The 25,698-nt window shown below is 43.2% G+C and overlaps 1 protein-coding gene across 2 annotated transcripts in view; it reads right to left on the reverse strand.

Annotated features, from left to right (window-relative positions):
• Positions 1 to 8,527: 8,527 nt before the first annotated feature.
• The window catches only part of Vps35 (Vacuolar protein sorting 35), a 58,723-nt gene continuing 41,552 nt past the window's right edge, over positions 8,528 to 25,698 (reverse strand). The window contains exons 13-18 of one of the 2 annotated variants that reach the window (XR_011511074.1): positions 23,127 to 23,306; positions 22,737 to 22,976; positions 21,944 to 22,087; positions 19,365 to 19,571; positions 10,293 to 10,399; positions 8,528 to 9,426 (exon numbers count right to left, since the gene is read on the reverse strand). Coding sequence is in view for 1 of the 2 variants with exons in the window: in XM_070530882.1 (XP_070386983.1) it covers positions 19,392 to 19,571; positions 21,944 to 22,087; positions 22,737 to 22,976; positions 23,127 to 23,306 (744 nt within the window). In the remaining variant the exon portion in view is untranslated. The remainder of the gene's footprint in view (positions 9,427 to 10,292; positions 10,400 to 19,364; positions 19,572 to 21,943; positions 22,088 to 22,736; positions 22,977 to 23,126; positions 23,307 to 25,698) is intronic. The other variant, XM_070530882.1, reaches the window with a different exon arrangement.

Here is a 25,698-nt window from a genome sequence, read left to right on the forward strand (position 1 = left end):
ACCTGCACTTTCCAAGCATTGCAAATAGTACGACGGACCTAATACTTGTCGAGAGGACATGGGATAAATGATTACCCGAGCCCTCTTACAAGCTTTGTCTGTAGCACTCCAATAAATCTGCTTCACAAGCTGAGCAAACAGCTTTCTCACCCTTCAGCTTTAACCAAAAAAGTAATTAGGTCATGTGAATTTCTCGTATGGTGCATACGAAACATGACATTTCAAGTTTGTTCTCTGCAGTCCCTTTTGTTTTAGGTGTCTTAGCTCATTACAAAGAAAAAAAAAAATCTAATGCTCACTGAACCTCAAACTGCTGTCTACAAAGGACAGCCTGTGATGTTAACAGAAGCCTGATATTAGAGGCTGTTCCACAACCAAACATGCAGGTGATGAATAAGGATTACTTCTATGCTCCCTCTGCTTTCCAAGGATGGCAAGACCTATCACAGTGATGTTCAACCATCTATTCAATTGTGTGCTGCGCCATATTAAAACTAAGCTTGCCTACCTGTAAAGTCTCTCAGGATTAAGGCTTTCCATAAAAATTGTGTTGCTTTGGTACTATCAGCATAAGCGGAAACGTGAACAGGAAAAGAATAGTCTAAACACTTCTTCCTTGTAAACACTAGAGAGTTGCAATGATTTCCTAGCAGGTTACTGAGCATGGTGTGGACCCAAATGCACATTGTAAGGCTTTAAAATTTATGCTGATAGCACGTGACGATTCATTTGAGATAGGTAGTTTGAATTTTAGTGGTTTCCCATCACCAATGGTAGGGGGAAATCATCCCGACAAGCATTTTGCATATGGGGTGTTGCAGCAAAGCAAAAAAATTTAAAACATTACACTACACTTTTGAACAAAGCCCCAATGGAACCTCGCTTCTTTTAAACTTCTTGTTCACTCACTTCTTGAGCAAAATATTTGCAATGTGTCTGATTAGCAGACAATGGCTGTTCCATCTGCTATAAATGTAAATGCATAGTTATACAATGTTCGAAATGACAAGTGGAGTCAGATGGGCAAGATACCAAGATGTGGACGGAAACCTATTTTGGAGACTTTGCTTTGAACTTCGCAAATGTCACAATATTATGCAATTTTGCTGGTTGCTGCTAAACATGACATCAAATGTCTGTTTGCAAGATCTACACAAAAAGGTTCAGTACTGGTTGAGTGATTATAATATGGTGTTATCCAGACTGCTTCAAAAAATACCCATGTCCAAAGTTTAACCTTTTGATGGCATTTCATGTAATCTAAACGTGTCCCAATGAATACTTTGCCATGCCATCATTTCATATATTGTATGACCCAAACTTTATTACAACTATTTGTATGCTAGTACCTGACCACCAGAATATACAGTGGCATGTTTACTTTAATAACTGCATTTCTGAATTCATATTGTGTGTGCACACTGTGCAACATATAGAACTAAGCAGTTAAATATTACAGCGCAGTAAATAACCAAACAAGAGCTGGTATAATGTATAGGTGCGGCCACTGATACCAGGAACACGGGCGGCCTGTGGCAGCACTCTGTAGAGAGCCACTACTGATGCCTCATGAAGTGTTGCTGTGCAGGCGCAGTCAAAGCGATAGGCAAAGTGCCTGGCGCGTCGTCTGCTACAGTTCTTTCCGCCGCACCCACTCACACTGCTTCGATGTTCGCATTACTATGTTGTCAATGGCAACAAAGTTTTGTGACTAAAGCAGGATTCACTCGACAGGATGGATTGCAGATCCAGCCAACAGATGAGCATGACGTGGCTTAGTGCCACCGAATCACACCACACACAAAAAACACTGGAGGTGAGGTGCTACAGGCGTTAGTTGCAGCCCAATCGCTTCACAGTCGTCCTTGGACTAAATTGGCGCTACATCCAGTCATGTAAATCAAGCCTAAAAGCCAGGTCGTGTATGTGGCTGTATTTTTCTTGATGCAAAGGCGATAAAATGCGCAGCTACACCTGCATTGCCGAGAATAAAGAATAGCTAGAGCACACCAGCCCTTCTCAACGTCAGTGGGTTTATGGCAATTATGAAGGACAAAGTGGCACAATTGTAATGATCCCAACTTTTGATATGACCTTGATCTCTATAACACTTTATAAAGAACTGGCGCAATTTTGCGCCACTTCACTTTGTAGCAAGCTGCTGCGCAATGGCTAGAGTATCGGAGGACGAATTCTGCGTGACTATTCCCAGTGGTGATGCGACCAAGTATCAGATGTAGTTTGTGTCGTTCACATGGAACACACAAGCTGCATGTGTCGCTTCTGGGATGCCTCACTGCTCCCTGCTATGCTGGATTATTGCACAATTGTCGTCGAGAGCAATGCAGCAAACCAGAGCTAATCGCATCATGGGCTCAAACCACACAAGCTGAATGCGTCGTCTTACAAGGGCGGTATTCTCAAGCGTTCACTCTCGGGAACTTTGAAGGTTCCTCAAGACTTGGCACTGCTCTCGTTGAAGTACATACGGCCGACAGAGCACTTGGTACTACGTGAGGATAGCGAACTTGGCACAGCGCCAGAAACAATGTTGTCCTAAACACAGACACGTCTGGTGCCGACAGAGTTTCATACTAGTATAACTAGAGGGAAATCTGGCGCTGCGATCGTTAAATCATCATGGGAATGATGAGAAATACAGGCTACAGATTGGCATTTTGTTGACTGGCGAACTAGTCTACAAGTAATTTTTGGCAGTTTTGGTTTCACTCGAAGCGCAATTGCTGTAACCTGCAGTGGAACAGTGCGACTCAAAGCTCTCTACCTTTGTTCTGTTGCTCGAAGTGGCGATAGCGCGCTGGGCCAGTGGCTGGGCCGATGCTTGTGTCGCGGTATAGTGTCGAGGCCCTGACGAGAAAGTGACGGCATCGTAAACGTTGAAAGAACGTGTTTAGACTGTTTTGACCTTGGTTTGTTAAATGTGTTAGGTTGGTGCTGTAGTGTTACATGCTTTATGAAACTTCAGAAGAGCAAAAAGAAGGCACTACTCATACAAGACATGGACAGTTGTACTTCTAGTGGCTTGACAATCAAATTTTATTGAGGGCTTCATTATGTATTGCTCGTTTATGTGCTCATTGAAATGTGTGTTTTAGGACTTTGAGAACACAAGCTTACTTGTGGTAGGAAAGGTTGCTGCTTCCTGGCTGTAGTCTGCTGTCGCAAAATTGGTAAGTAAAAAGCCATGCCATAACAGCTGCTGGCAGACACTTCAAAAGCGGTACGTCAATATAAAATATAAAGAAGCATACTCATAGAAGGCCACAAGCATCCTAGCTAGCACTGCAGCAGATGTGCTTAAAAGTACTTGAAGACATTCAGCAATCGTGACAGCCGATGCAGCCTTTCTAAAGAGCAAGAGAGTTAGCAAGTGCCTGGCATCTGTGAGGAAAGTGTCACGTTCACAGCGAGCATATGGCAGCGATCAGGCATCGTAGCAGACGACACTTGTAGCATTCCTCTCAAAGGCGCAACACTTTCTCACAATACAAGATTTTTATTTCCATAAGTACTTGATGAGTATTTATATATATATATATAAATGCACAGTTATTGCTGTTGCAAAAAATAAATAAATAATTATTCTCTGGCGCTAAATCGGTAACAGAATTGCAGAAGAATGCATACCCTGGTGTGCCCCGATGGTAAACCATGCTTCAATCTCAAGGTCATACAACGTTTGTGTAATGTGTTGTGTATTATATAAGATACTGTAGAAATAAAATTTGATTTGACAGGATAATATTTGAGTATAGCTTCGGTTACTGCGCCGAAAGCAAACACCACTAGTCTAAAGATTGAAGTCAATCCGAAGCCTGTACTTTCCATCATTCCCATGTAAGTTGAGGCAACGTTCAGGTGAGCCCCTGTAGACACTAGCGCCACATTTCCCTTTAGGGTATTTATCTAGATACTCTATGGGTGCCGAGTCACGCAAAATCGCACTAAAGTGAAAATATCCACGAAAGTGATCACCCAAGAATACAACCCCGCTCTTATCCCCACAGCTGCTGGCATAGTCTGCTGGCATAGTCTGATGGCTCCTCCGATTGTTGCCCCAGTGAATTGCCATGGTGCTATCCATAGTCCTTGGGAAGGGATTTTTTCCATTTATTTTCTAATGAAGTCAAAGCACGGCTTTTCAAAACCAGCATTATATTTTACAAAGCAATAACAAAGGTTAAAATGATCCTTAGCAAACGAAAACTTCGTGGAAGTATTATTCACATTCCAAATTCTGTGTGCCTGCATTAAGCATGATAAATCAGCCTGCATACATTTCGCTTTCGCAGCACTTCTATGAATACTCAGAACCGCTAGTGCGCACGATACCAACGCGCGCACAGCGAAGGTGGCAAAGGGGAGGTGCCGTAGCAGACGGTGCGCCGGGGGCTCCGCCTCACTTTGCACCTACGCATGGCCTCTGAGGCGGGGGTGATCTCAGAGGCCATGACTTACGCCGCAAGATTTCGCGAGGCGGTGGCACTCCGAAGATAGCGCTGCTATTTATACTGCCACAGGCTCCCATGCTCCCGCTAGCAGTGGCTGCGCCTGTACATATTCCTCTCGCTTGATTCTGTACCATTTTTATCACCCACCATTCACAACCAGCCAATCGATCCCTCTGATAATGTGGATAGAGCACCGCTCAGACTACTGACGAAGCACAAAAAAATGGGTGTGGCTTAGCTAAGCTTAAGCCCAGGATGCGAAGCATACTAGCCTTTATTTTAGTTATTGAACCACTGTTTAGCCTGGTGAACTGCTGTTGCTTGGCTATATTTGGTTCGGCTAGACGAAGAAACAACTCATGCGTTACTCTGCTTCGCCTTCAAGAGTGGAATGCGAGAGCGTTCCCGTCGACCCGCCAAGGGGTGTAAGACAATGGGCTACGGCGCAGCGACTACGCGCCCCGCATTGGACGCGGTGAGCGTCGAGCAACGCAGCGTTCGGAGCGGCAACGAAATGTGCGCCTGAGCAAGCGACGCACGCCTGAGCCTTAGAAACAGCTCGTTTCTAAGGCAACACCGCATTCACTAGAGGCGCTTTTGTACCGCTTTGAAGCATCGTACTCGTGGCTCAGTGGTAGCGTCTCCGTCTCACACTCCGGAGACCCTGGTTCGATTCCCACCCAGCCCATCTTGCAAGAGTTGAACCAAAGCCACCTAGAAACAAGCGCAGCTGCTTATATACCGCCGCGACGCCACGAGCGGCGGCGCGAGTTGGACCACCGTTTCTCCTCTGTCGTGACGTCACGGTGTCACGTGGTATGGCATGGGGTCAAAGGTCATTGAAGGCGACACCGCCGCGCCTGAGGAGCTGGGTTGAGCTCTCGTAATATGCTTCGCATAAAAATAAAAGCACTGGAATAGAATCTATACATTATTCCGGCCCTGGCTGGTAAAAAGCTATTCACATGCCTTTTTGGTTTCCTGCCTCTTCCCTAATGTCCTTCAGATAATAAAAAAAAAAAGTTGCAGTTTCGCCCGTAAGGCAAACCATCGATTGCAACAGCAAATTAGTAAACAGCTATAGAAAGTAAGGGTAGTAGTTTTATCGGCCGTATAAACTTGTAAACATTCGCTAACTAAATTAACAAGCATGGTGCCACGTGCGCGCAAGCAACCATGACCACATCTCACTCGATGACTGCGGAAACTAGCTGTCAAAACCCTGGGGTGAGAAAGTGCAACAGCAGCAGGGTACGAATTGACCTCCATGCTGCCTCCCGCTTCAACGCGAACTAAGCGTCGAAACACAAAGCTTTGAGTCCTCCGCGCATCTAGACTCTGTACTCATCACAGTGTGCTTATAAAATAGCAGCCGCGCTATACACAGCAGCTGCAAAAGTAGACCCCCCCTCCCCCAACCGGCGCCTTGTATGTGACCGAAGATTGCTCTCAGATATGGTCTGCGCCATATGCAGCAGCCTCCAGAGCAGAATGCACCCCCCCCTCCCTCTTCCCAGTGTCTTGCATGCGACGGAAGACTGCGCACTTCCACCCCACTTTCCTCCCTTGTGTGTGCGAGATTGAGCCGCCATGGTCGGTTCACTCACACACTTTCACTAGCACATACAGCATAAGGCGCGCGGTGACTGTGTTATCGCCGTTGGACTTTATACAGAACATCACGGCGACGGCAGAAATGCACCTGGAGTGTCCATACAATTGCTTTTGCAATATAAATGAGCGATGTGCACAGTGGTGAGGCCTATTTCTTGACTTCACAAGTGTAATATCACCACTAAGCATAAATTGAGCAAACACAAAACTAATAAAACAGCTCAGACATAACTAGGGCACTGCGAGTATGCCTATCACTAGCACATTCTACCACCAGTCAAAGGTAGTTGAGGGAGTGAGTGATTGTACATGGGTACCCTACCAACGCCTCCTATACAATAGGCCTATGCACTTCAAGCCATGGCATTGCACAGAAAGGCCAACAACTCATGCATTTCAGTTAGGGATGCAAGCAATGCCTAGTATGATCATTTCTAAGAGTGATTTTCAATGGGAGTTTCAGCCTTGCAAGAGGATATCAGAGTCAGAGCATGGGTATCCTCTTATCTATTTGGTGTTCACTCAGCTTGTGGGAGCCTTTGAGCATGTAATTTGGGTTAGAAAATGCTTCAACATAACCACAAAGTTCTTGGTGCAAACAGCCTACAAAGCACATTCATGGCACAGAAACTGCTTAAATCCCATGCAGGGCACTATAGCAGAGAGCTCCAAGTTAATTTCGACCACCCGGAGCTGTTTCATACGCACCTAAATATCTGTGCACAGATGTTTTTGCATTGTCTTCATCAAAGTATGCAGCCATCACAGCCAGGTTTCAATCTCTCAACCTCATGCTCAGAAAGAGAACACTATTAACCAAGTCACAATGGTAGGCACACTTGCATGTTGCTTATGTACAGCATGTATGAGACGACACCGCTTGCACACTGGGCTAAAATTAAATGCATACCCACCACTAATTTTCAACTATAACATTGTACTTAATATTGCACATTAACAGGTGCTGTGCTGCAGGGAGACAAACTTTCCCTCAAATTGCTTTTTTTTAGCCTGGTTATTTTTTTCACAACACCCTCTATGTCCAAAAAATCCATAAGCAAATGCATACTAGCGCTGGAAATGTTGCAAAATTAGGAGCAACAATGTAGCATTCTGGTACAAAAGCTGATTTGGTGCATGTATATATTCAAGACCTGTAAAAGCAAACATGCAACACAGGAAGTAAATTAAATGTAATGTCAACATTCATTGTTCAAAGTCAAGTGCACATTCAACATTGAAGGTCACGAAGGTCAATTCACTCTCATGCTTATATGGATTATTCAGTTTTAAAATTTTCCATTACTACATTTGCTGAATGAGCAAGCACTTATATTCATATTGATAGCCTAAATAATTGTGGCTGCAAGGGTTCACAATCGGTTAAAGAAAGTGAACAGCTTGTTACAGACCACATATGAATCTTATATGCACTACATAACAAGTTCTAGTGTATTATGATGTCAGCTAAATAACCTTTCAGCGGAGTAAGCCAGATAACTAAATGTGCATGACCACACCATATTCTTTTTATAAGCTGCAACTTACAAGTTTGTCACAGGCAGCTTCATGTACATCTTGTAATAAGGAGGTTACTATGCTATAAGTTTGCCCAACTTGCCGTTCTAGAAATTCATGTAACCAGATGCAACACTGTGCCATGAAAGAGATCCAGTTTCTGCACCATGGTACTTAAAGCAAAGCAAATTAAAGCCCCTGTATTGGCATTGACTCCTGCAGCAGCGTGTCCACCCAAAGTACAAGACGAGGATGATGACAGGAACGTGGGCTTTGGATATTCCTGGCTTCAAGTCAGACCTGACATGTCTGTCAGCTGCTCTTGCCTCACAGGGACCTTTTGAATAAATGCGGCTGCAATCACCTCACTGCCGATCCCCACAGTTCGGTGAGCACAGACTACGTGGACCACAACAACCTGCAAGCAATTCAGTTAGTCTACAGCTTATTTGCTGCCTTGGTTACAACCATGGCTTCTCACCACAACACATTGCGCCAGACCCTGCTCCTTTCCCTTGCACCACTGCCTCTACCAGCCTTCTACCATAACTTCCCATTTGGCTGGTTTATTCAGTGCGAGACTATCCTCTACATGAATGTCATAACCTTCCAAGTATGGCGTTTTCTGGAAGTGAAGCAGGAGATCCCCACTGAACTTTTCAACTAACTCCTGTCATCATCCATGTCGTCGTCTGCAACCGAACACGCTGCTGCAGCAGGCAGCACCACAACAACTGCAATAAAAAATAAGTGAAGCCTTATAAAAGATTTACTTTCTAGTGCAAATATGGTCACCGAAACCTTTGGCAAACCACGACACTGCCGACTAGCAAGTACACAAAGTGAAAGCATGTCACTACACGTTAGCTCTGTGCTGTGGACCACAGTGGATCAACAAAGCTATACAGCAAACACTATACAAATTTTACTTTCAAGCAGTGCAGTTTTATTCAAAAAGTAACATCTCTGGTGAGAGTGCATGAATATCAACATGATCACACAAGAATGTCACCTGCCATATAGCCATCCTACTTTTATGCACAATGCAACTTGAACAAAATGTCCTCTAGAAATGCTGCACTGCGCCAAAACACTTGCACAAATCTGACTCCTCGCTGTTCCTTACTCTGTAAAAAATTCTCTACTTGCATCACCTATTACAACTGTACAAAGTGATGCACAGAGTATACTATTCTTAACAAATGTGAAAACTACAAAAACACCTGCCAACAGGTTGAAGTAGTGAAAGACGCACTGCGTGTGAGGCTCTCAACAGCTAAAAAAAATTTTACTGCACAAATGAAGCTGTACCGCTTGCATAATGGCATCAACAAATAAGAAATTCTAATAAGGCTAGCCATAAAACTGTAGGAGACGCTCAGTCAAAAAACCGATACCTTCCATACTGCCTCATACCAGAATTGCTGGACATGTCAATACTAGTGGATCACACTTTATTTGGTATTCATTACAACACAAATATCCGACTGTACAGACAAGTATAATACAGGGTAGAAACGGGGGAAGAAACCACACCATCTCACCTCTCCAAAAAACAGACTTTGCAGTGAAAAATAGTACACTCTCATAATGAAATGATTTATAGCACTAATTGTGCATGCATTTTCACATGCTTACTTGGAAGGACATGATAAAAAATTTCCTGCTATTCTTTATGTTTCCGTAAAGTGAGGACAAATTCTCTGAACAAAGCTCTGGCTAAAGAACATGAAAAAAAAAAAGAAGACAACACGCCTCCAAGATAGGGTACTCAGCACCTCCTCTTGAAGATTGCTGCGATGATACATCAGAGGGACCGTTGCTGCAAAAGGCAAAATACTTTAATTACTTAAATATTTGCTGCTTTTTATAAATTTCTGCACACCAGGAAAAAAAAATGGCCATGTATTCGTGATCTTAATTACATTGATTCATAGAGTTTAATGTCCCAAAGCAGTACTGGGTCTGTGAGAGATGCCATAGTGGAAGGTTCTAGATTAAAGGCCTTAAAGGCCAACTGCAACAAAATTTAGAAATGCCTAAAAAAAAGCAAGTTTAAGAGGAAACTTAGCTCGGGCCTAACTTCGATGCCGCCTATTCAAATACATGTAAAACGCAGAAACGCTTTTCTGAAATAACCACTGGGCCATTTTAATGAAATTTGTTGCATTTCAGAGAATGTTAAATTCTAGTGACTGCTGGAAGCGAAATTTTCATTTAGGGTCCAAATTTTTTAAAGACACTTTCAAAAATTGGTAAGCTTGAAAAAAAAAATGAAAGCACAAAGTTCACAAATCTAACTCTGCACTAAAAACAGATATTGCATTTCTGTAAACTGCATCCGTTGCAGCATTTAAAACGGACAAATTTGACTCATCAATTTACATCTTACATGAATTTGTTACACTGTTTGCAAGGATTTTGCAAAAGTTCCACTCACATATTAGTGGCCTATTCGAGAGCCATATATAATACATCCATTTTGTCCGCTTTAAATGTACTATTATATATAATTTACAGAATTGTAATATTTTTCATTGCTGAGTTAAAGTTGTAAACTTCATAGTTTCATTTTCTGAAAATATGAGCTCTTCAATTTTTATTTTAAAAATTTACGGCCCAAATAAAAAATTTGCTACCAACAGTCACTAGATTTTAACTTTTTCTGTTAAATGCAATGAAACTCACCAAATTTAGTGCAGTGTTGCAGAGAAAAACGATTTCTCCTTTTTCATGCACTTAGGATTCCCCAAGCTAAATCTTCTTCTTAAGATAGTGCAGGTATGGAGGAGCGTCTGTGCAAAATTTCACATTTGAAATAAAAGTGGAAGCATCATGCAAAGTTTGCAAAAATAGCCAATTTTGATATTGAAACGCACGGCTCCTCAGCATGACTTCTGAAATTAGCCGGTGCCCGCGACAGCCTACGGCGTGCTGAAAGATCTCGGGTGGTACATGCTGGGACTTGCATCATGGCTGCTAACCACCAGGTAAACGCACCATCTGCTTAGATGCTGTTCAGAAGCTGCTAATAGGAAAATTATACAATGCTCTGCCCAGCGACTTTGGGAAGATTGCTTTAGTGGTGTTATACTAATCATCTATAACCAACTTAGCCAAACTGAAATTTTGTTGCAGTTGCCCTTTAATTTTTGGCCACCTGGGGTTCTTTAATTTGCACCTAAATCTACGTATGCATGAGCGTTTTTGCAGTTCGCCCCCATCAACATGCGGCTGCCAAAGTTAAACCGCACCTGTGACCTCATGCTCAGCACGAGAACCCCACAACTGCAGCATCACTGTGGCAGGTTATCAGTGACCTTCAAACAGCTACAATAAAACTTCATTAATTCAGATTTCACGGGATGGAAAACAATGACCGAATTAACCGAATGTTGAATTATAGGGGGTATCAAGAAAACAATAAGCAAATGCATACTACGTCAACATGCTTTTGTTTACTGAATAAAATAGCAAATCCTGTTTCTATTTTGCACAGAAGCAGTGCAAAGCTGCAATTTTCATCTGGTGACTGATAAGCGCTCGCAGCAGCGAAGGCCTCACGACTTCCTTCACAGCGCGGCCGGGGCACGCGTCTTTATCTGAGACGCTTTTCACTACCGCGCGCAATCCCGATTATTTTTTCGCCAGTGTTGCCAGGTCATCACCCATAGCGATGTAGACGGTGCTCATCCTCGACAGCTTCGCACTGAGTAAAAACAAAACTACTGTTTGCCGCAACCGTTTCGAACAAAACTGCAGCCGCTGTCGACACGATCATGCATGGTGACCTTGTGGTTCTGAAGGTGTGCAGCCGATGCGCGGACTATCGGCAGTGCGCACCGAGTCAAAACGAAACTACTGTTTGCCACAACCGCCGCGGACGAAACTGCGGCCGATATCGATGCGATCATGTATGGCAACTACGCAGTTGTGAAGGCACGTGGCCAATGCAGTGCTAAGCGTGGCAGTAAATGCAAAAAGAAAGGTAAAGCCACAAATAGGCATGCAGCGTTCTGGCATTGCTGTCATTCACATACAATTTCCACTGATGACTATGGCAATGCAAACTCGGCCACTTCATTTGGTTGACGCTAACACATTTTTGCTCGTTCGCGTCAGAAATTTGCATTGCTCCACGCCTTTTGAGCTCCGAGAGTTGTCCAAATTAACCGATGTGCACCCAAATACGTCCGAATTAACGAGTTTCATTGCATGAAATAATGCACATGCCTACCGGGACTAGAGGATGAGTCCAAATTATCAGATGTTCCGAATTAACGAGGGTCAAATTAACAAGGTTTTATTGTAGCAGTACAATGCCTACCAAACCATGCACAACAGTAGTGCCTGCTAGTCAGTAGTTGAAAAATGCAGATCATGGTTGATTGATGGAGTATAACATTCCGAGGCATTACGGACTAAGAGATGCCACTGTGGAGGGCTCCAGGTTATTATTGAAAACTTCAAGCTCCTTTATGTGCACCCAAAGGTCGGTACAGGAGCAATTTTGCATTCTGCCCCCTTCGAATGTGGCTACCACACAGGGAACTGAACCCATGACTTCATACTCAGCAGCAGACTGCGATAGCCACCGAGTCACTGCAGTGGGTTGTGCAGACCTTTTTGATTCAATACATACTGTAGCACTAGGTGAAGTGATCCACAGAACACTCTAGATATTATGAGGAGCCTAAAGAAAGTGTTTGGGTACACTGTCCAGCTACATTGCCAATTTCGTCGACAGTAAGTGGTATCGGTACAGGCACTGCCAAATCAGCAACATAAGTTCGCTACTGCAGTCACAAAAATTTTTCATAAGCTTGCAATGCCAGCAGACGCAGAGAATGCAAAACTGCAGCAACTAGGAGAGAACATTTCTGTCACACAGCACCAGGGCAAATGCAACAGAGCACCTCATGACACAAGATATTCTTCCCAAAGGCTTAAAAGGGCCATACATGGTAGGATGAAGGTGCTGGAATATAGGAGGGAAGTCAGCTGAACTGCTTCTAATACCTATACTGCCTACACTGCCACTTCAACTTTCCAAAATATTTTTGTGGAATGGTGTTTTTCGGACAGTTCCACAGAAGTGCCAGTAAAGAAAAAAATATTACGACTAAATATGGTGTAAATGCACTCTGAAATGTCACCTGGTGTACTTTAACTGTATTTTAACATCCTAAGATTATTCATATTCAAAAATAGCAACAGCAAGAAACAAAAGAAAGCAAAATCCAACTTTAGCAGGTTGTAGCTTGTAAAATAAAACCAGTACATAACAGAGCATGAAGCTCATAATTGTGCACTAACTGCTGACTAAGCAATGAGCAGGACAGCCTGCCCTTTTCACCCCACAAAGCTTAACATATTTTTGATACGCTGAATTTGATGCCTAAAAACCCTGATTTAAGCGGAGACGAGGACCTCAATTTTTCTACTTTGGGTGTGAACTGAATTCCCCCCCAATTTGACATTCTCATTCAGTTTTCTCCTGGTAATTCTAAATCTTCAACTGGATTTTGGATAGGTGCATACGAACAAGAGATATTAAATTTTTAATATCTAATTTCAGTCTGTTTCTTGCAGGGCCTTAGTAACTTTTCTTTGTCAAACACAAAAACAAAGTACATAGCCCGACTGCCAGAGTTGCTCTAGCTGGTGATGCTAGTTTTATTGTTCTCAATGCAATTGAAATGCAAAATAAGTGCGAACTTGAGTGCAAAGGTTTTACATGTTATTTATGATTATAGGCAATTATAAATTGGCAAACAAGATTAGAACAAAATAAGTAGCATCACCTGCTAGATCTATTCAATATGAACACAAATGTATCAAACTTTTTGCCAGTACTCAAAAGCAATATATGATTAACAACTGAATAATGGTAAGCGCAATTCTAAGACGGGACAGAAGGTAGATACAAACGCACAGGACAAGCGCTACTCAAAACTAAATTTTACTCTGAAGACTTCGCCTACTAAGTACACAGCAGACCAGGGTCGTGAAAGTGCACTGTCCATCAAGCCAACCAATGCATCATATTGAGAAGCATATAGATTACAGCATCATTTCTAAAAACTGCTTTTCTTTGCTAGGCAAAACAACCGACATATCGCTAATACAGGCACTTCCTTTCTTTCTAATATGATATGCCTCCATGATTTCTTTGGCCAAAGCATTGCCACCCCTGTCTAGAATTCGAATAGTGGAAAGCACTTGTCCTGTGCTTCTGTGTCTATCTTCTGTCCCATCTTAGAATTGTGCTTACCAGTATTGAGTTAAGCATGAACCAACTAGCCCAGCCACAAATTTTGTTAGCAATATATGAAAATGCTCCATAAGGCAAGGTGCGATGTCGAAAAATGTAAAACAAGAGAAAAATGTGTTTGAAGTTTCCATTTTCTGTCAATTTACTTGGCGTTGTACTATATAGCAATATAAATAGCATCACCATGTAGCTGTGGTCTTCATCAACAAGTTTATGCCACATATGCTATGCCGCCACAACACAATAACAATAATGAAAAATTTGTTGTAGCATCATGAATAGTACAAGAAAACAGTGTGAGAAAGCTACCACCAGCCACTTCCCCAACATTTCTTTTTAAGTTTGTAGATGAACAGCAGTCGCACAAATCACATCCCCATGTGGTCTGCCCCTCTACAAGTAAAGTTGCACCAAGTCCATAGTCCCGAAGCAAAATAATATATATTTTTTAATTCTTGCAGCACTACGGCATTGGCCTCTGATTGCTTTTAGACCCTACCGCTGACCGTGACTGTAGGCAGAGTCCATTGCTGGCTCGTGCCTCTTGGCAAGATTGCTTTTTTAACAGCAGATCTGTCTGCATGGTCCTTGTTAGACATGTAAACTGTCGGCAATCATTTCCAAGGCTCCAGCACACCTAACAGGTGCCTGCACTGTAGCCCAGCTTCTTGGCTATTGCAATGTTGCCCATCTCACGCCCTGGTTGTACCGGCTTCGGCCCACTGCCCTCTGAACACTGTGTAGTGAGGCATGTTTATTCTTCGGGACTTCCAAGATGACAGACTACAGGTTCTCACTTGCATATTGAGTCATGCTACCACTGCACCACTCCAAGAGGGCATCACTCAGCTGCTTGAAGACAGGTTCCAAAGCTTCCATGGCCCTTCAGTGCAAAGGCCATGCTTAGGAACATTATCAGTTGATGAAATGTGCTGCAGTGTGGCCTCAACTGCACTGTTCATGCCTGGCACATCGTTCCTGTGGCTCTGAAAGGCATAGCCATAGTAATTTGTTGTTTACTTTTATTTTGTCCTGGGCAAGACACCCTTTCCTCCAATCGTCTTACCTTGAACCTCCTTTTGGTCAACAAGCCCACGCAAGGCTGCTCCCACGTACTTGGTAGACATAATTGACAGTCTTTTTTTTTATGCGAAGCATATTACGAGGGCTCAACCCAGCTCCTCAGGCGCGGCGGTGTCGCCATGAAACCACGTGACACCGTGACGTCACGACAGAGGAGAAGTGGCTTTGGCTCAACTCTTGCAAGACGGGCTGGGTGGGAATCGAACCAGGGTCTCCGGAGTGTGGGACGGAGACGCTACCACTGAGCCACGAGTACGATGCTTCAAAGCGGTACAAAAGCGCCTCTAGTGAATGCGGTGTTGCCTTAGAAACGAGCTGTTTCTAAGGCTCAGGCGTGCGACGCTTGCTCAGGCGCACATTTCGTTGCCGCGCCGAACGCTGCGTTGCTCGACGCTCACCGCGTCCAATGCGGGGCGCGTAGTCGCTGGCGGGTCGACAGGAATGCTGTCGCGTTCCACTCTTGAAGGCGAAGCAGGGTAACGCATGAGTTGTTTCTTCGTCTAGCCGAACCAAATATAGCCAAGGAACAGCAGTTCACCAGGCTAAACAGTGGTTCAACAACTAAAATAAAGGCTAGTATGCTTCGCATCCTGGGCTTAACCTTAGCTAAGCCACAGCCATTTTTTTTCACTTTAAAGAAGCTGTACACAGATGAATCTGTCAAGGCATGGAAAGTCCTGCTGTACCCATCAAATAGCATTGTTGTATAGTGCAGCTTATACTGGTCAAGTGGGTTTTGAAACATGTACAGTACAGCTGGCAACCCATTTGCCCAGCTTTATAGTCAATGTTCTTTTGGTACTCCATAGCATGTTTTTCATGCCAAGCTGTGTACTGTACTCCAGCTGACTGGGCTTTGGTTCATTTTAGCAGCCTAAGCAAAAGTTGGACAGCACAATGTGGTCCACAACAAGCCTGGAGTACATCTTGATGATGCAGCCAACAGCAACGTGAAAACTGTGGCTGCGTGTGAGCGAGGCTCTATCAAAAATCACATCTATATTCCCTGGTAGGTTGGCAAAGTCATTATATAGCTCCTTGATATGGTCTACGTTTGCAGCCTCACAATCTGCTGTGCTACAGACAAACCCGACTATATCGAACCCGTTTACATCGAATTATTCTGTATACCGAACAATTTCTGAACACGGTACTATAGTTACAATGAGTACATATAGCAAAAATTACACTTACATCGAACAAAAATAGCAGCGACTCCCGATATGTCAACGACAAGTGGCACAAAAGTGCCCCCAGCAGTTGGCTTTCCCTCACAGCGGCCTGGCTTTATCTAACCACTCTCCCTACTGTGACCGCATTGCGTCGGGCGAGCCATTGACACCCCCCTGCAAAAAATGATCCTGGCCCACCTGCAGCACTTGCTCAGACAGCCCATCAGAGGCTCTTGTGCTCTCATTGTGCAAGATGGCGCAAGTGCGAGTTGTCTCGCTGCTTTTCCGGTTCATTGTGTTTTTGCCTTGTGGGCCTTCTCCCGCAGTGTTGCCGTGATGAAGCGGCAAAATTTGCTTTTTGCCGTGAAGCTTGAAATCATAAATCGGATCGAACACGGTGAGAAGTCGGATGACCCCGCAGTGTGCAAGATTCTGAGGAGCACTCTCAGCACGATCTGGAAGAATAACGGGGAGATTAAGGCTAAAGTGGACAAACTCGCGACCCGGTGCCCGTGGCGCCCAACACGTATGCACGGCCATGTACAAGTGGACATGCCGGCTTCCATGTTCCTGTAATGATGACTGTAATTCTGATGAGTGCGACAAAGCCAGTGCCGGTGTTGCCAAAGTTTGGAGCGAGCTATCAGAATTTCCAGAAGCCGTTGACGAGTTTGTGAGTGCAGATGATGGTGTCGTGACCACGGGAGAGGCCGAATACGAAGACTACATTGCCGACATCCTACCGAGCACTAGTGAAAGTGGTCACAATGAGGAAAGCAACGGTGGTCCTTTGCCCAGATCCTCCGAGGTGTTTGGTGCACTCGCACTAGTCCGGTGCTTCCGCGTGAATGTGGAAGGTTGCGGCCTCAGCTGCTCCGACTCTTTAGACAATGTGGAGAAGTGTGTGCGTCGCTGGCAAAGAAATTCCACAAGCAGAAGAAAACACAGGACTATTTCATGCGAAACTAAGCTAGTTTCATCAATAAAGTGGTTTTATAAATGGCATGTGCTTTTGTGACGTCCAATTCTTTAGCAGGCTTATATTGAATTATGCCCTATGTCGAACTGATAGGCATTTTTTTGCATGTTCGATATAGCCAGGTTTGACTATACTGCTGCACACTTGCACCATCATGCCCATGTGACCCTGATAGGTGTTATGGTGCAAGCTGCGGTGTAATATGTTCATAGTTGCAAAAATGTCAGAAAGGGTTGTTGCTCCCTTACCTATGCCTTGGATTGCCTTCATCGCTCAGACATTCACCTTGAATGGAGTTATATAGGCCCCACCACTCAATCTCGACAAAGAAAACCATGCATTGCGCATGCTGCACATACAGAATGTTAGCACAAGCTTCACAGAGAGCCCATACTCTTGGCCTTGGTTCTCATATAGCATCACCGCTTTCTCACCATACTCGAGGCAGGGCATAAGCGTAAAAAACTGCTGACGTTCAAATCCACAAATCACAAATTCCATCCCACTGTCATTCCCTTCCTTCATGTCAATGCCCACCAGACTGAACGTGCTTTTCATTGGCAACTATTAGGTCAAGCATTTTTTCAAGTTGCTGGTGCTCGCTGTGCACTCGCTACTTTCTTCAGCCAATAAGAAAACAATGTCGCTGCAGTCCATGCTAGCACTCGAGGCATAGGTCGACAAGGCATGCAGGCTGGACAAGCTCGGTCCAGCAACTGGCGATTCCAGGAGTATGATGCGGTGAGTGCCAGCACTCGAAGCATGGGTCGATGAGGTGTGCATGCTGGACATGCTAGGTTGCAGTTCTGTGTTCAATCTGGCAACCAGGAGTATGATGCAGTCCATGCTGACACATGAGGTATGGATCGACGAGGAGTCCACTCTGAACGTGCTAGGTTACATTGCAGCTCCGTTCTCGGATCTGGTAAACGGCAATTTTGGGAGTATGGCATGCCTTGCTGTTTTGTGTCGTGAATTCCACGGTCACCTTCGTTTCTTGTTGAACGCTTCATGTGTAGTCTTCTTAAGATGAATATCTCCACACATTGGGGCCCCATTGGGGCCCTGAGCAAAAGAAAGGCGGCCGGTCATTCTATGTGGTCGCAAAGCAAGCGGCTGCACCAAAGTGATACAGTAGACAGATGCGATGCATCTAGCAAATGCTAAGAAGCATGCAAGGCATAGAAGCACCATAGCCAAGAAGAAAAAGAAGAAAGAAAAACAAAGGCACAGGACCACACACTGATGCCATTTTGAAGATGGGCAAACTACGCACAAGGAAAGCAGTTTCAAAAGAAGCCCAAGAGGGCGACTGCCGGTCACTACATTCGCACATTGCAAGTGTGCAAACTTCGACTATTTGGCGTATCCTTGGCCATTTCGTGTCCGCCCTGGCATGTATATACCTGTATATACAATACCATGTATATACTATACCATGTATATACAATACCTTCAGATTGAATTTGGCTTTCACATTTTGTGGACATTCTTGAATGTATAAACATAGTAAAATGCATTTTTACGATATCAATACTTTTTTAGCATTTCGAGACCTGTATCTACCCTAACCCCTTAACTACCACAGAAGTTTTTTTTATTTGTGAAAAGTCCAGATTCCTTTTACCTGCATTTACTTTGCCATTCACCTCAAAAAAATATGATACCAGGAATGCCTATAGCAATTCTATTTACTGCTGTTGTTTGAAAAAATAGCAAAAGACATTGTGAATTATTTGTGTCAAAATTACAAGGTAGTGCAACCTTTGTAATGACGAGTTAGCTCGCCATCGGCAGGGATTAAGCACAGGAAGCCCAATGTAGAGCCCACACTAGCGTTTCTGATATGCTGGCAGGAGTTTTCAGTTATGAATAGTTCAGCAAATCAATTACTAAGTAAGTAATTGCCATACTAATTAATTTTTACTCAATTATCATTACATTGTTTTCTTCGTACCGGTATACTTTCCATGTCCAGAAATATATGTGAACAAATTGTTGTTTCGTTTAAGTGTAATGGTGTACGGACTTTGTGGGGTTTTAGTTTCTGTAGATCTTGCTGTTACTAGAAAAGGGAGCAGATGCCCAAGATTTCTTAATAATGGGAGGACACATCTGTAACCAAGGTGAACACAGCAGGTTTGAAGTTTGTACTACATTTGTAATCAAGGTGTGCGCAGTACGTTTGGATTTTATGCTACATGTGCCCGAAAATACAAAAGAATAGAAAATCCTGATTACAGATAGCTCACCTGAAAATGTCTTTGCCGAATTTCTACTTATAATGAGAGGCCTGCGTAAGATGGTCCTTCGGCATCTTGGGACTCCATACGAGTGCGTAGATGATCTAAGGTGTTCTGAAAGTGCTTCTTGATTTGGTCTGTCTCTTCATTTGCTTCAAGCTGTGGAAGCTCTTCTCTTATTCTACCGATAAGTTGGCCAACAGTGTCAGTCTTGATCTGAAAAATATTCAGATATGTTAGTAAAAGGAACATCACTTCAGTTGAGAAAGGGACATGTACTGTGCCATCCAGGCAACTTATTTTACCAGTAATCAAGATGGTACCCTCCCTGAATTTGTAAGTAACATAACATGAAATGTTTCAAATTACCAAGACAAGGCAAGTTAGACAAAAAAACTCCAGCTTAATGATCACAGTAAGTGTATATATAATTTCATATGCCACCACAGTTATACATTCTAAGTGATTGGCATAATATCAAAAACACTGCCATGATTTGTATACCAAATATGCACACTCAATGAGAGCAGAATGATGCACTCATCAAGCATGTGAAAGAAAATCGGCCCATCATACCTTCAAGACAGCCAGTATCAACGAAAGAACCAGCAGTGAAAGTGCCGTAGGAAAAAAAGGGGGAGGAAGCCCAATCATGCTGTTTTTACACCTGTCGTGTCATACTCATATGTTCTTGTGGAGTGGGCCATCCTTTCCTGTATTGCTGCCACTACTTCACCCTTGTGAAGCTTCAAATCACATCAAAGCGAATTTATTATTATTATTTTTTTTTTTAGTGCACTGTAGTTGGACCATTAGGCTACATGGCTAGTTATCCAATATGGGGCTTTATGTGCAAAAATACTGTGGCCTTAATCTTTTTCGAAATAGCCCATAATGGCCTTTGATTTTTTTTATACGAGTGCAGATCCTTTTGCAGCCTTCGTATTACAACTTTACTATATACAAGTTTCTGTATCACCACAACATTACCAGTGAAGTTATGAATTCTTTTAGCCATTAGATTAAATTGCTACATATGCAAGAGGGAAGACACCAGCCAGAGAAGTCTCCCTAGCCTTTGTAGTGTTGCCTGCTATGTATGAAATGGAGTATAGCTTGATGTCACAGGTGAGCACTACCATATGAGTTGCCCATACTTATAACAGTTAAATGAGGGCCACAAGCTAGTGTGAAAATGCTGGCTGGCGAGTGCTGGTGCATGTTAAAACACACAAGTGTGAGAATATACTTGAATGAAATGCTGGTGACCCATTATATCCCTTTAGTTGGCCAAAGTATGTCCAATTCAAGTCAGCTGATTTGTAACAACTTCAGTTTGCAACATGACAGTGGGAAAGCTGTTTTGTGTCCAAGCTAATGTGTTTCATAATACACGGCTAATTCTTCATCTACTAATTACTGTCCCCCAAGCCTGTAAAAGCAAACTGTATATGTTTCTTTTCATTGTCATCGCACACATGTTATAATGTAGCAAATATATTTGGGTCCTTGATAAAAAGACTTTTCCCTATAAGAGTCCCCTTACCACTAAGTACAGCAGCTCAGGATGACTTATCGCCTCTGGAATAATAAAACAAGAAATGGGAAGCTGTCACAGGCAACAGCTACCTCACTCTACATTCAACACATGCCGGGCCCTTGACAACCACTGAGCGTTGGTGTCCGATATTCATGACACGTAGATAACGGCGTGCTGTGGGCTACGCGCAAATGAGAGGCAAAACTTCCTGACATAAATACACCCCGAAGCATATCAGAAACAACACATAAAATTATAATCGCTATTGTGACAGTAGGTATTGAGCAAAATATCAAAGGACATGGATACTGCCACAGTCGTCTTTCTTGCCTTGCGCCATTTTGTTTTTACTGCTAGGGTTTTCTGAGGAAGACAAGGACAAAGAAACTGTCGCCTATGCTGGCGGAGGTGTATGGAGAATGGCTCAAATTCTTTCTTGAGTTTGCTGACTATTTGTGTCACGATTTAGAATAATTTCTCTTTGTGTTCTTTTTATAGAATACCAGGGCCAAAAATGTTAAATATACAATGTGACAAAAATAGCCTAGTGACAAAAAGCAGGTTTCCTGGCAAGCCCATGAAAATAATTCAGTCTGAAGTAGAGCATTTTCATGCCAACTCAGCACCATGCTATACCATCACCTTGGCATCAAAGCAACTTATTACCACAACTATCACTAAACAAGAGCCCACACTTCTCATCTCTCAAAGCTGAGCTCCTTTGTCTTTGTGTAACACAGTCATGGACCAAAAAGACACCATCACCATCCCCAAACAGAAAGGATGCATTTCACATACAACCATTTTGTTTATGAATCGGTAGCAACTGGCAGTTACTGGCAGAACGCAGCAACGTGCCATTGTAATAGTACATTCAAATGTGCCAGCAAGCGCTATTAATGCTTTAGTTTATTATTCCATGTCCAGAATATTTGATGCATACCACAGGCTATAAGTTACACAAAGGTCACCTCCTTTCAACAACTAAAAAAAAAAAGGAGAAATAAAACTAACTCATCACATGAAAATAAAAACAATCGGAACTCACCTGTTCATTGCCTTTTTCAAAGAAGTAAATATAATAATTCAGCAGCTCTACAAAAAGCTGCACTTTGACTGAAGGGTCCATACATTGTGTGGCAATACGAATTCCTTTTTTAAGGCATTCAACAACTCGTTTGCTATCATGCAGCTGCAAGAAAGCAGAGACACAACCAAAATTGTGCAATGTCAGATAGGAAACATTACAATCATCTGTTGTAAGCAGGCTACAAAACTATGAACAACAAAACTTGTACAATGATAGATTAGAGTTAATTAAATGACTGCAGACAGTTTCCAGTGCCTAAGTTATTAATTAATTATGGGGTTTTACGTGCCAAAACCACTTTCTGATTATGAGGCACGCCGTAGTGGGGGACTCCGGAAATTTCGACCACCCGGGGTTCTTTAACGTGCACCTAAATCTAAGTACACGGGTGTTTTCGCATTTCGCCCCCATCGAAATGCGGCCGCCGTGGCCGGGATTCGATCCCGCGACCTCGTGCTCAGCAGCCTAACACCATAGCCACTGAGCAACCACGGCGGGTCCCAGTGCCTAAGTAAACCTACTACAATAATAACTGCAAAAGTTTAGTTTAAATTAAACTTCGTTCTAAATAAAGTTGCAAATACATTAAGGTAAGAAAGTAAAGGCAGAGACAAGCTCGACAGTGCAGTCTGAATGGAATGCACCATAATCTAATGCTCCTCATATCAGCCACATAATCTAAGGAAGGAATTCTTGAAGTGATATGTCCAATGATGCTGAAATATACTTAGCATATAGAAAGGCCACAAACCTCTTCACCTCCAGACTCCTGGGTCTTGCCCGACCAGAATAAGTGTGAACAAAGACCTACACCACGGCACTGGTCAGGCTTTTTGAGAAGCTTGGATGCTGCCAGTGCGCACTGTGTACGCAGCGGCTCATGGTTTTCTTCAGAGAAGCAACTTGTCTGTTCTACTGTGCCCATAATCAAGGTTATTGCTGATAACTGGGCTTTGCTGTCTGAAATCTCATCCTCATACAGAGAAAAAGCCTAAAAGAAAAAAAAAGCAATTTCATATGCTATGTGTTGATAACACAGAAAAATACAGTTTCGCCCTAATTTCAGCTCATGGTCTATAGCTCTCAAGTCTCAAGAACAAATGAAACGAGTAGCAAGCGTATGAAAGTGCAATGAAAGTACCTGCGAGATAAATTCGTAGGCCACAGTCTCATAATTTTCAAACTTGATTTGACCAGCAACTAGTGCCCCTTGAAGAAACAGGCGTAGAGGTAGCTCGGCGAGTTCAGCTTTGATAAGTGCACTGATAGTTTGGTGGCAAAACTGAAAAATCTTGTTGCATTTCTTCTCCCACTTGTCATCCTGCATTAGATGGATAAGGTTGTCAGCTAGTTTTTTGTGAAAAGCAGTGTACTAATTTCAGCACTGAAACCATCGGAACAAGATTAGTGCAGCTATAACATATTTTATTGCATGTATAGGTCACAATCTTTTACAAGAGACATGCAACGAGCCTCATATGTCAGAAAATACAGCATGTTGCAAAAGCCTGTGTTTATTAAATTTTTCATGACAATTGTCATGCGGACAAACAATGACATGTGGATCCTTACATAACAGTGCAGTGCAGAAAAGTGCTTTCTTTCACACTAAACACATTCCCAGGTACATGTGACCACCTCTAGATAGCAATAACTTCTAGTACAGGTGTCCCATAAAAATTGATGCACTGCACCACGTTGTTATTAAAGGGACACTAAAGAAAAATACTAAGTCGATGTAGACTGTTAAAATACCATTACAGAAATCTCACAGTGCTTGTTCCCTGCCAAGAAAATACTCGGTTTACAAGAAAATTGCCGCTGAAGCGCAATGCTTAAGCACAATTCAAATCACCCACCCCCAGTGGGGAACGGTGATGTTACATATGCTATCACCACCCTTTACAGCCATCAATGAGTAAAATAGCTATGGTTTTCTGTGCAAAATGCAAACGCACGGCCATGGAGGAACCAAGACAAGACAGAGTGTTGGATTCACCGCTGCAGCTGCTCTTGGTCAAGTCGCAAGGACCGTTCTGGAATACTGTAACATCACATGGACGAGGCATTCTCCCCTAGTTGCAGTTTGTGCGAGTTTCCTAAGCTGGCAAAACCAGCACAGAACTACGCGATAGCCAAACTAGTGAAATGCGAAAGCGCGGCCAGCACAGTGTGGAGAAAACGAAACCTTTCGACTGCCTGCGTCATGGGCACGGGCAACATCGACGAGTTCTTTCTAAAAATCAAATAGAACTGGAAAAATAGCATTTTCTTTCGTCTTCTATTGCAATACATCGATTTTTTTTTTTACAAGAGTGTTCGAATACTGGTGAAAGAATTACCGTATTTACTCGATTATACCAGGCCCTCGATTGTAACATGCACGAGTTTTTCACGACTGAAAATAGGGGGAAAATGAAACGCCCTGGATTGCAACGCGCACCTGTTTGCCGTGACCTAAAGAAAAGTTCCTTACAGTACTGCACAGCTCCTTTCACAGAATTACAACTTTCTCTCATTTGGAAAAAACAAATATTTACTCCCAGTGCACTGAGGTTGCAATAAATAAAAAAAGTTGCAGTTTCGCACGAAAGGCGAAGCATTGATTATGCTAGCAAATTAGTAAACAGCTATACGAAAAGTAAGGATAGTAGTTTTATCCGCTGTACGGATATTTAAACATTTGCTTACTAACTAAATTAACAAGCATGCTGTCACGTGCACGCAAGCATGAACACGTCTCCCTCAATGATCGTGGAAACTCTTTAAACACTGGTGTGAGGAAGTGCAGCAGCAGGAGCAAGGGAATTGACCTTTGTAGGGCCTCTCGCTTCGACGCGAACTAAGCGACGAGAACAGCGCAGTGCACCTAGATGTGCAGACTCTTGTCTCCACCGCAGATCGCTTTCAAGATAGATGCCACGCGGATGCACCGTACGTAGCAGCCGTCAGTGTAGAACGCCTCTCCTCTTTGCGCCAGTCCTGCACGCAAGTTTTGAGAACTCCGAACGCCCGTGATGCGGCCCGATTTCAGCCTGTCTTCACGCACGTGATCGCTTTCCTTTTAATTGCGGCATCGTGATGAACTCAGTATGTCTTTGCAGTCGGCACTCCCATGCTGTTAGAGCAGACGCAGAAAATGGGAAGACGGACCGCACACTAACCTAAGCCAAAGGAAGCATTGCCTAAGCACACATACTATAGCACATGGAGAAAGCTACGGCAGCTAGGCTCAAAACGTGTACGAGGCAGCCATTTTGAAATGCCAATTGCAATATGATAACGCAGATTTAGGGTCGTACTCAATTCTAACGCGCACACGACTTGTTTTATCGGAAAAAAAGTATGCATTAGATTCAAGTAAATGTGGTATAATGAAGAGTACCTTCGTTATTGAGCTAGTGGTTGAATCTCCCAGGGATCATGTCAATCATGTCTTGCATTTACCTCAATTTCTTTATAACGAAAGCTCTGTTCGCAATAATATTGACGCCTTTGATATTCTCAAACACTAATCTATCACTTTAGCTTGACTTAATATTTGCCTTTAGTGTCCCTTTAAATGCTGACCCCCGCTACAATGGATATGGCAAATCAGTTTGGAAGTTCGGAAGTGCGGAAGCCCGCAAGGTGACGGAAGGTTTGTGAAAGGAAAAATTGTTATCTATCCGACTTTAGCATGAAGCTATGAAAGAACCCCAATACGGTTTTCT

Source organism: Dermacentor albipictus, chromosome 1 (genome assembly GCF_038994185.2).
Source record: "Dermacentor albipictus isolate Rhodes 1998 colony chromosome 1, USDA_Dalb.pri_finalv2, whole genome shotgun sequence".
Classification (NCBI taxonomy): domain Eukaryota; kingdom Metazoa; phylum Arthropoda; class Arachnida; order Ixodida; family Ixodidae; genus Dermacentor; species Dermacentor albipictus.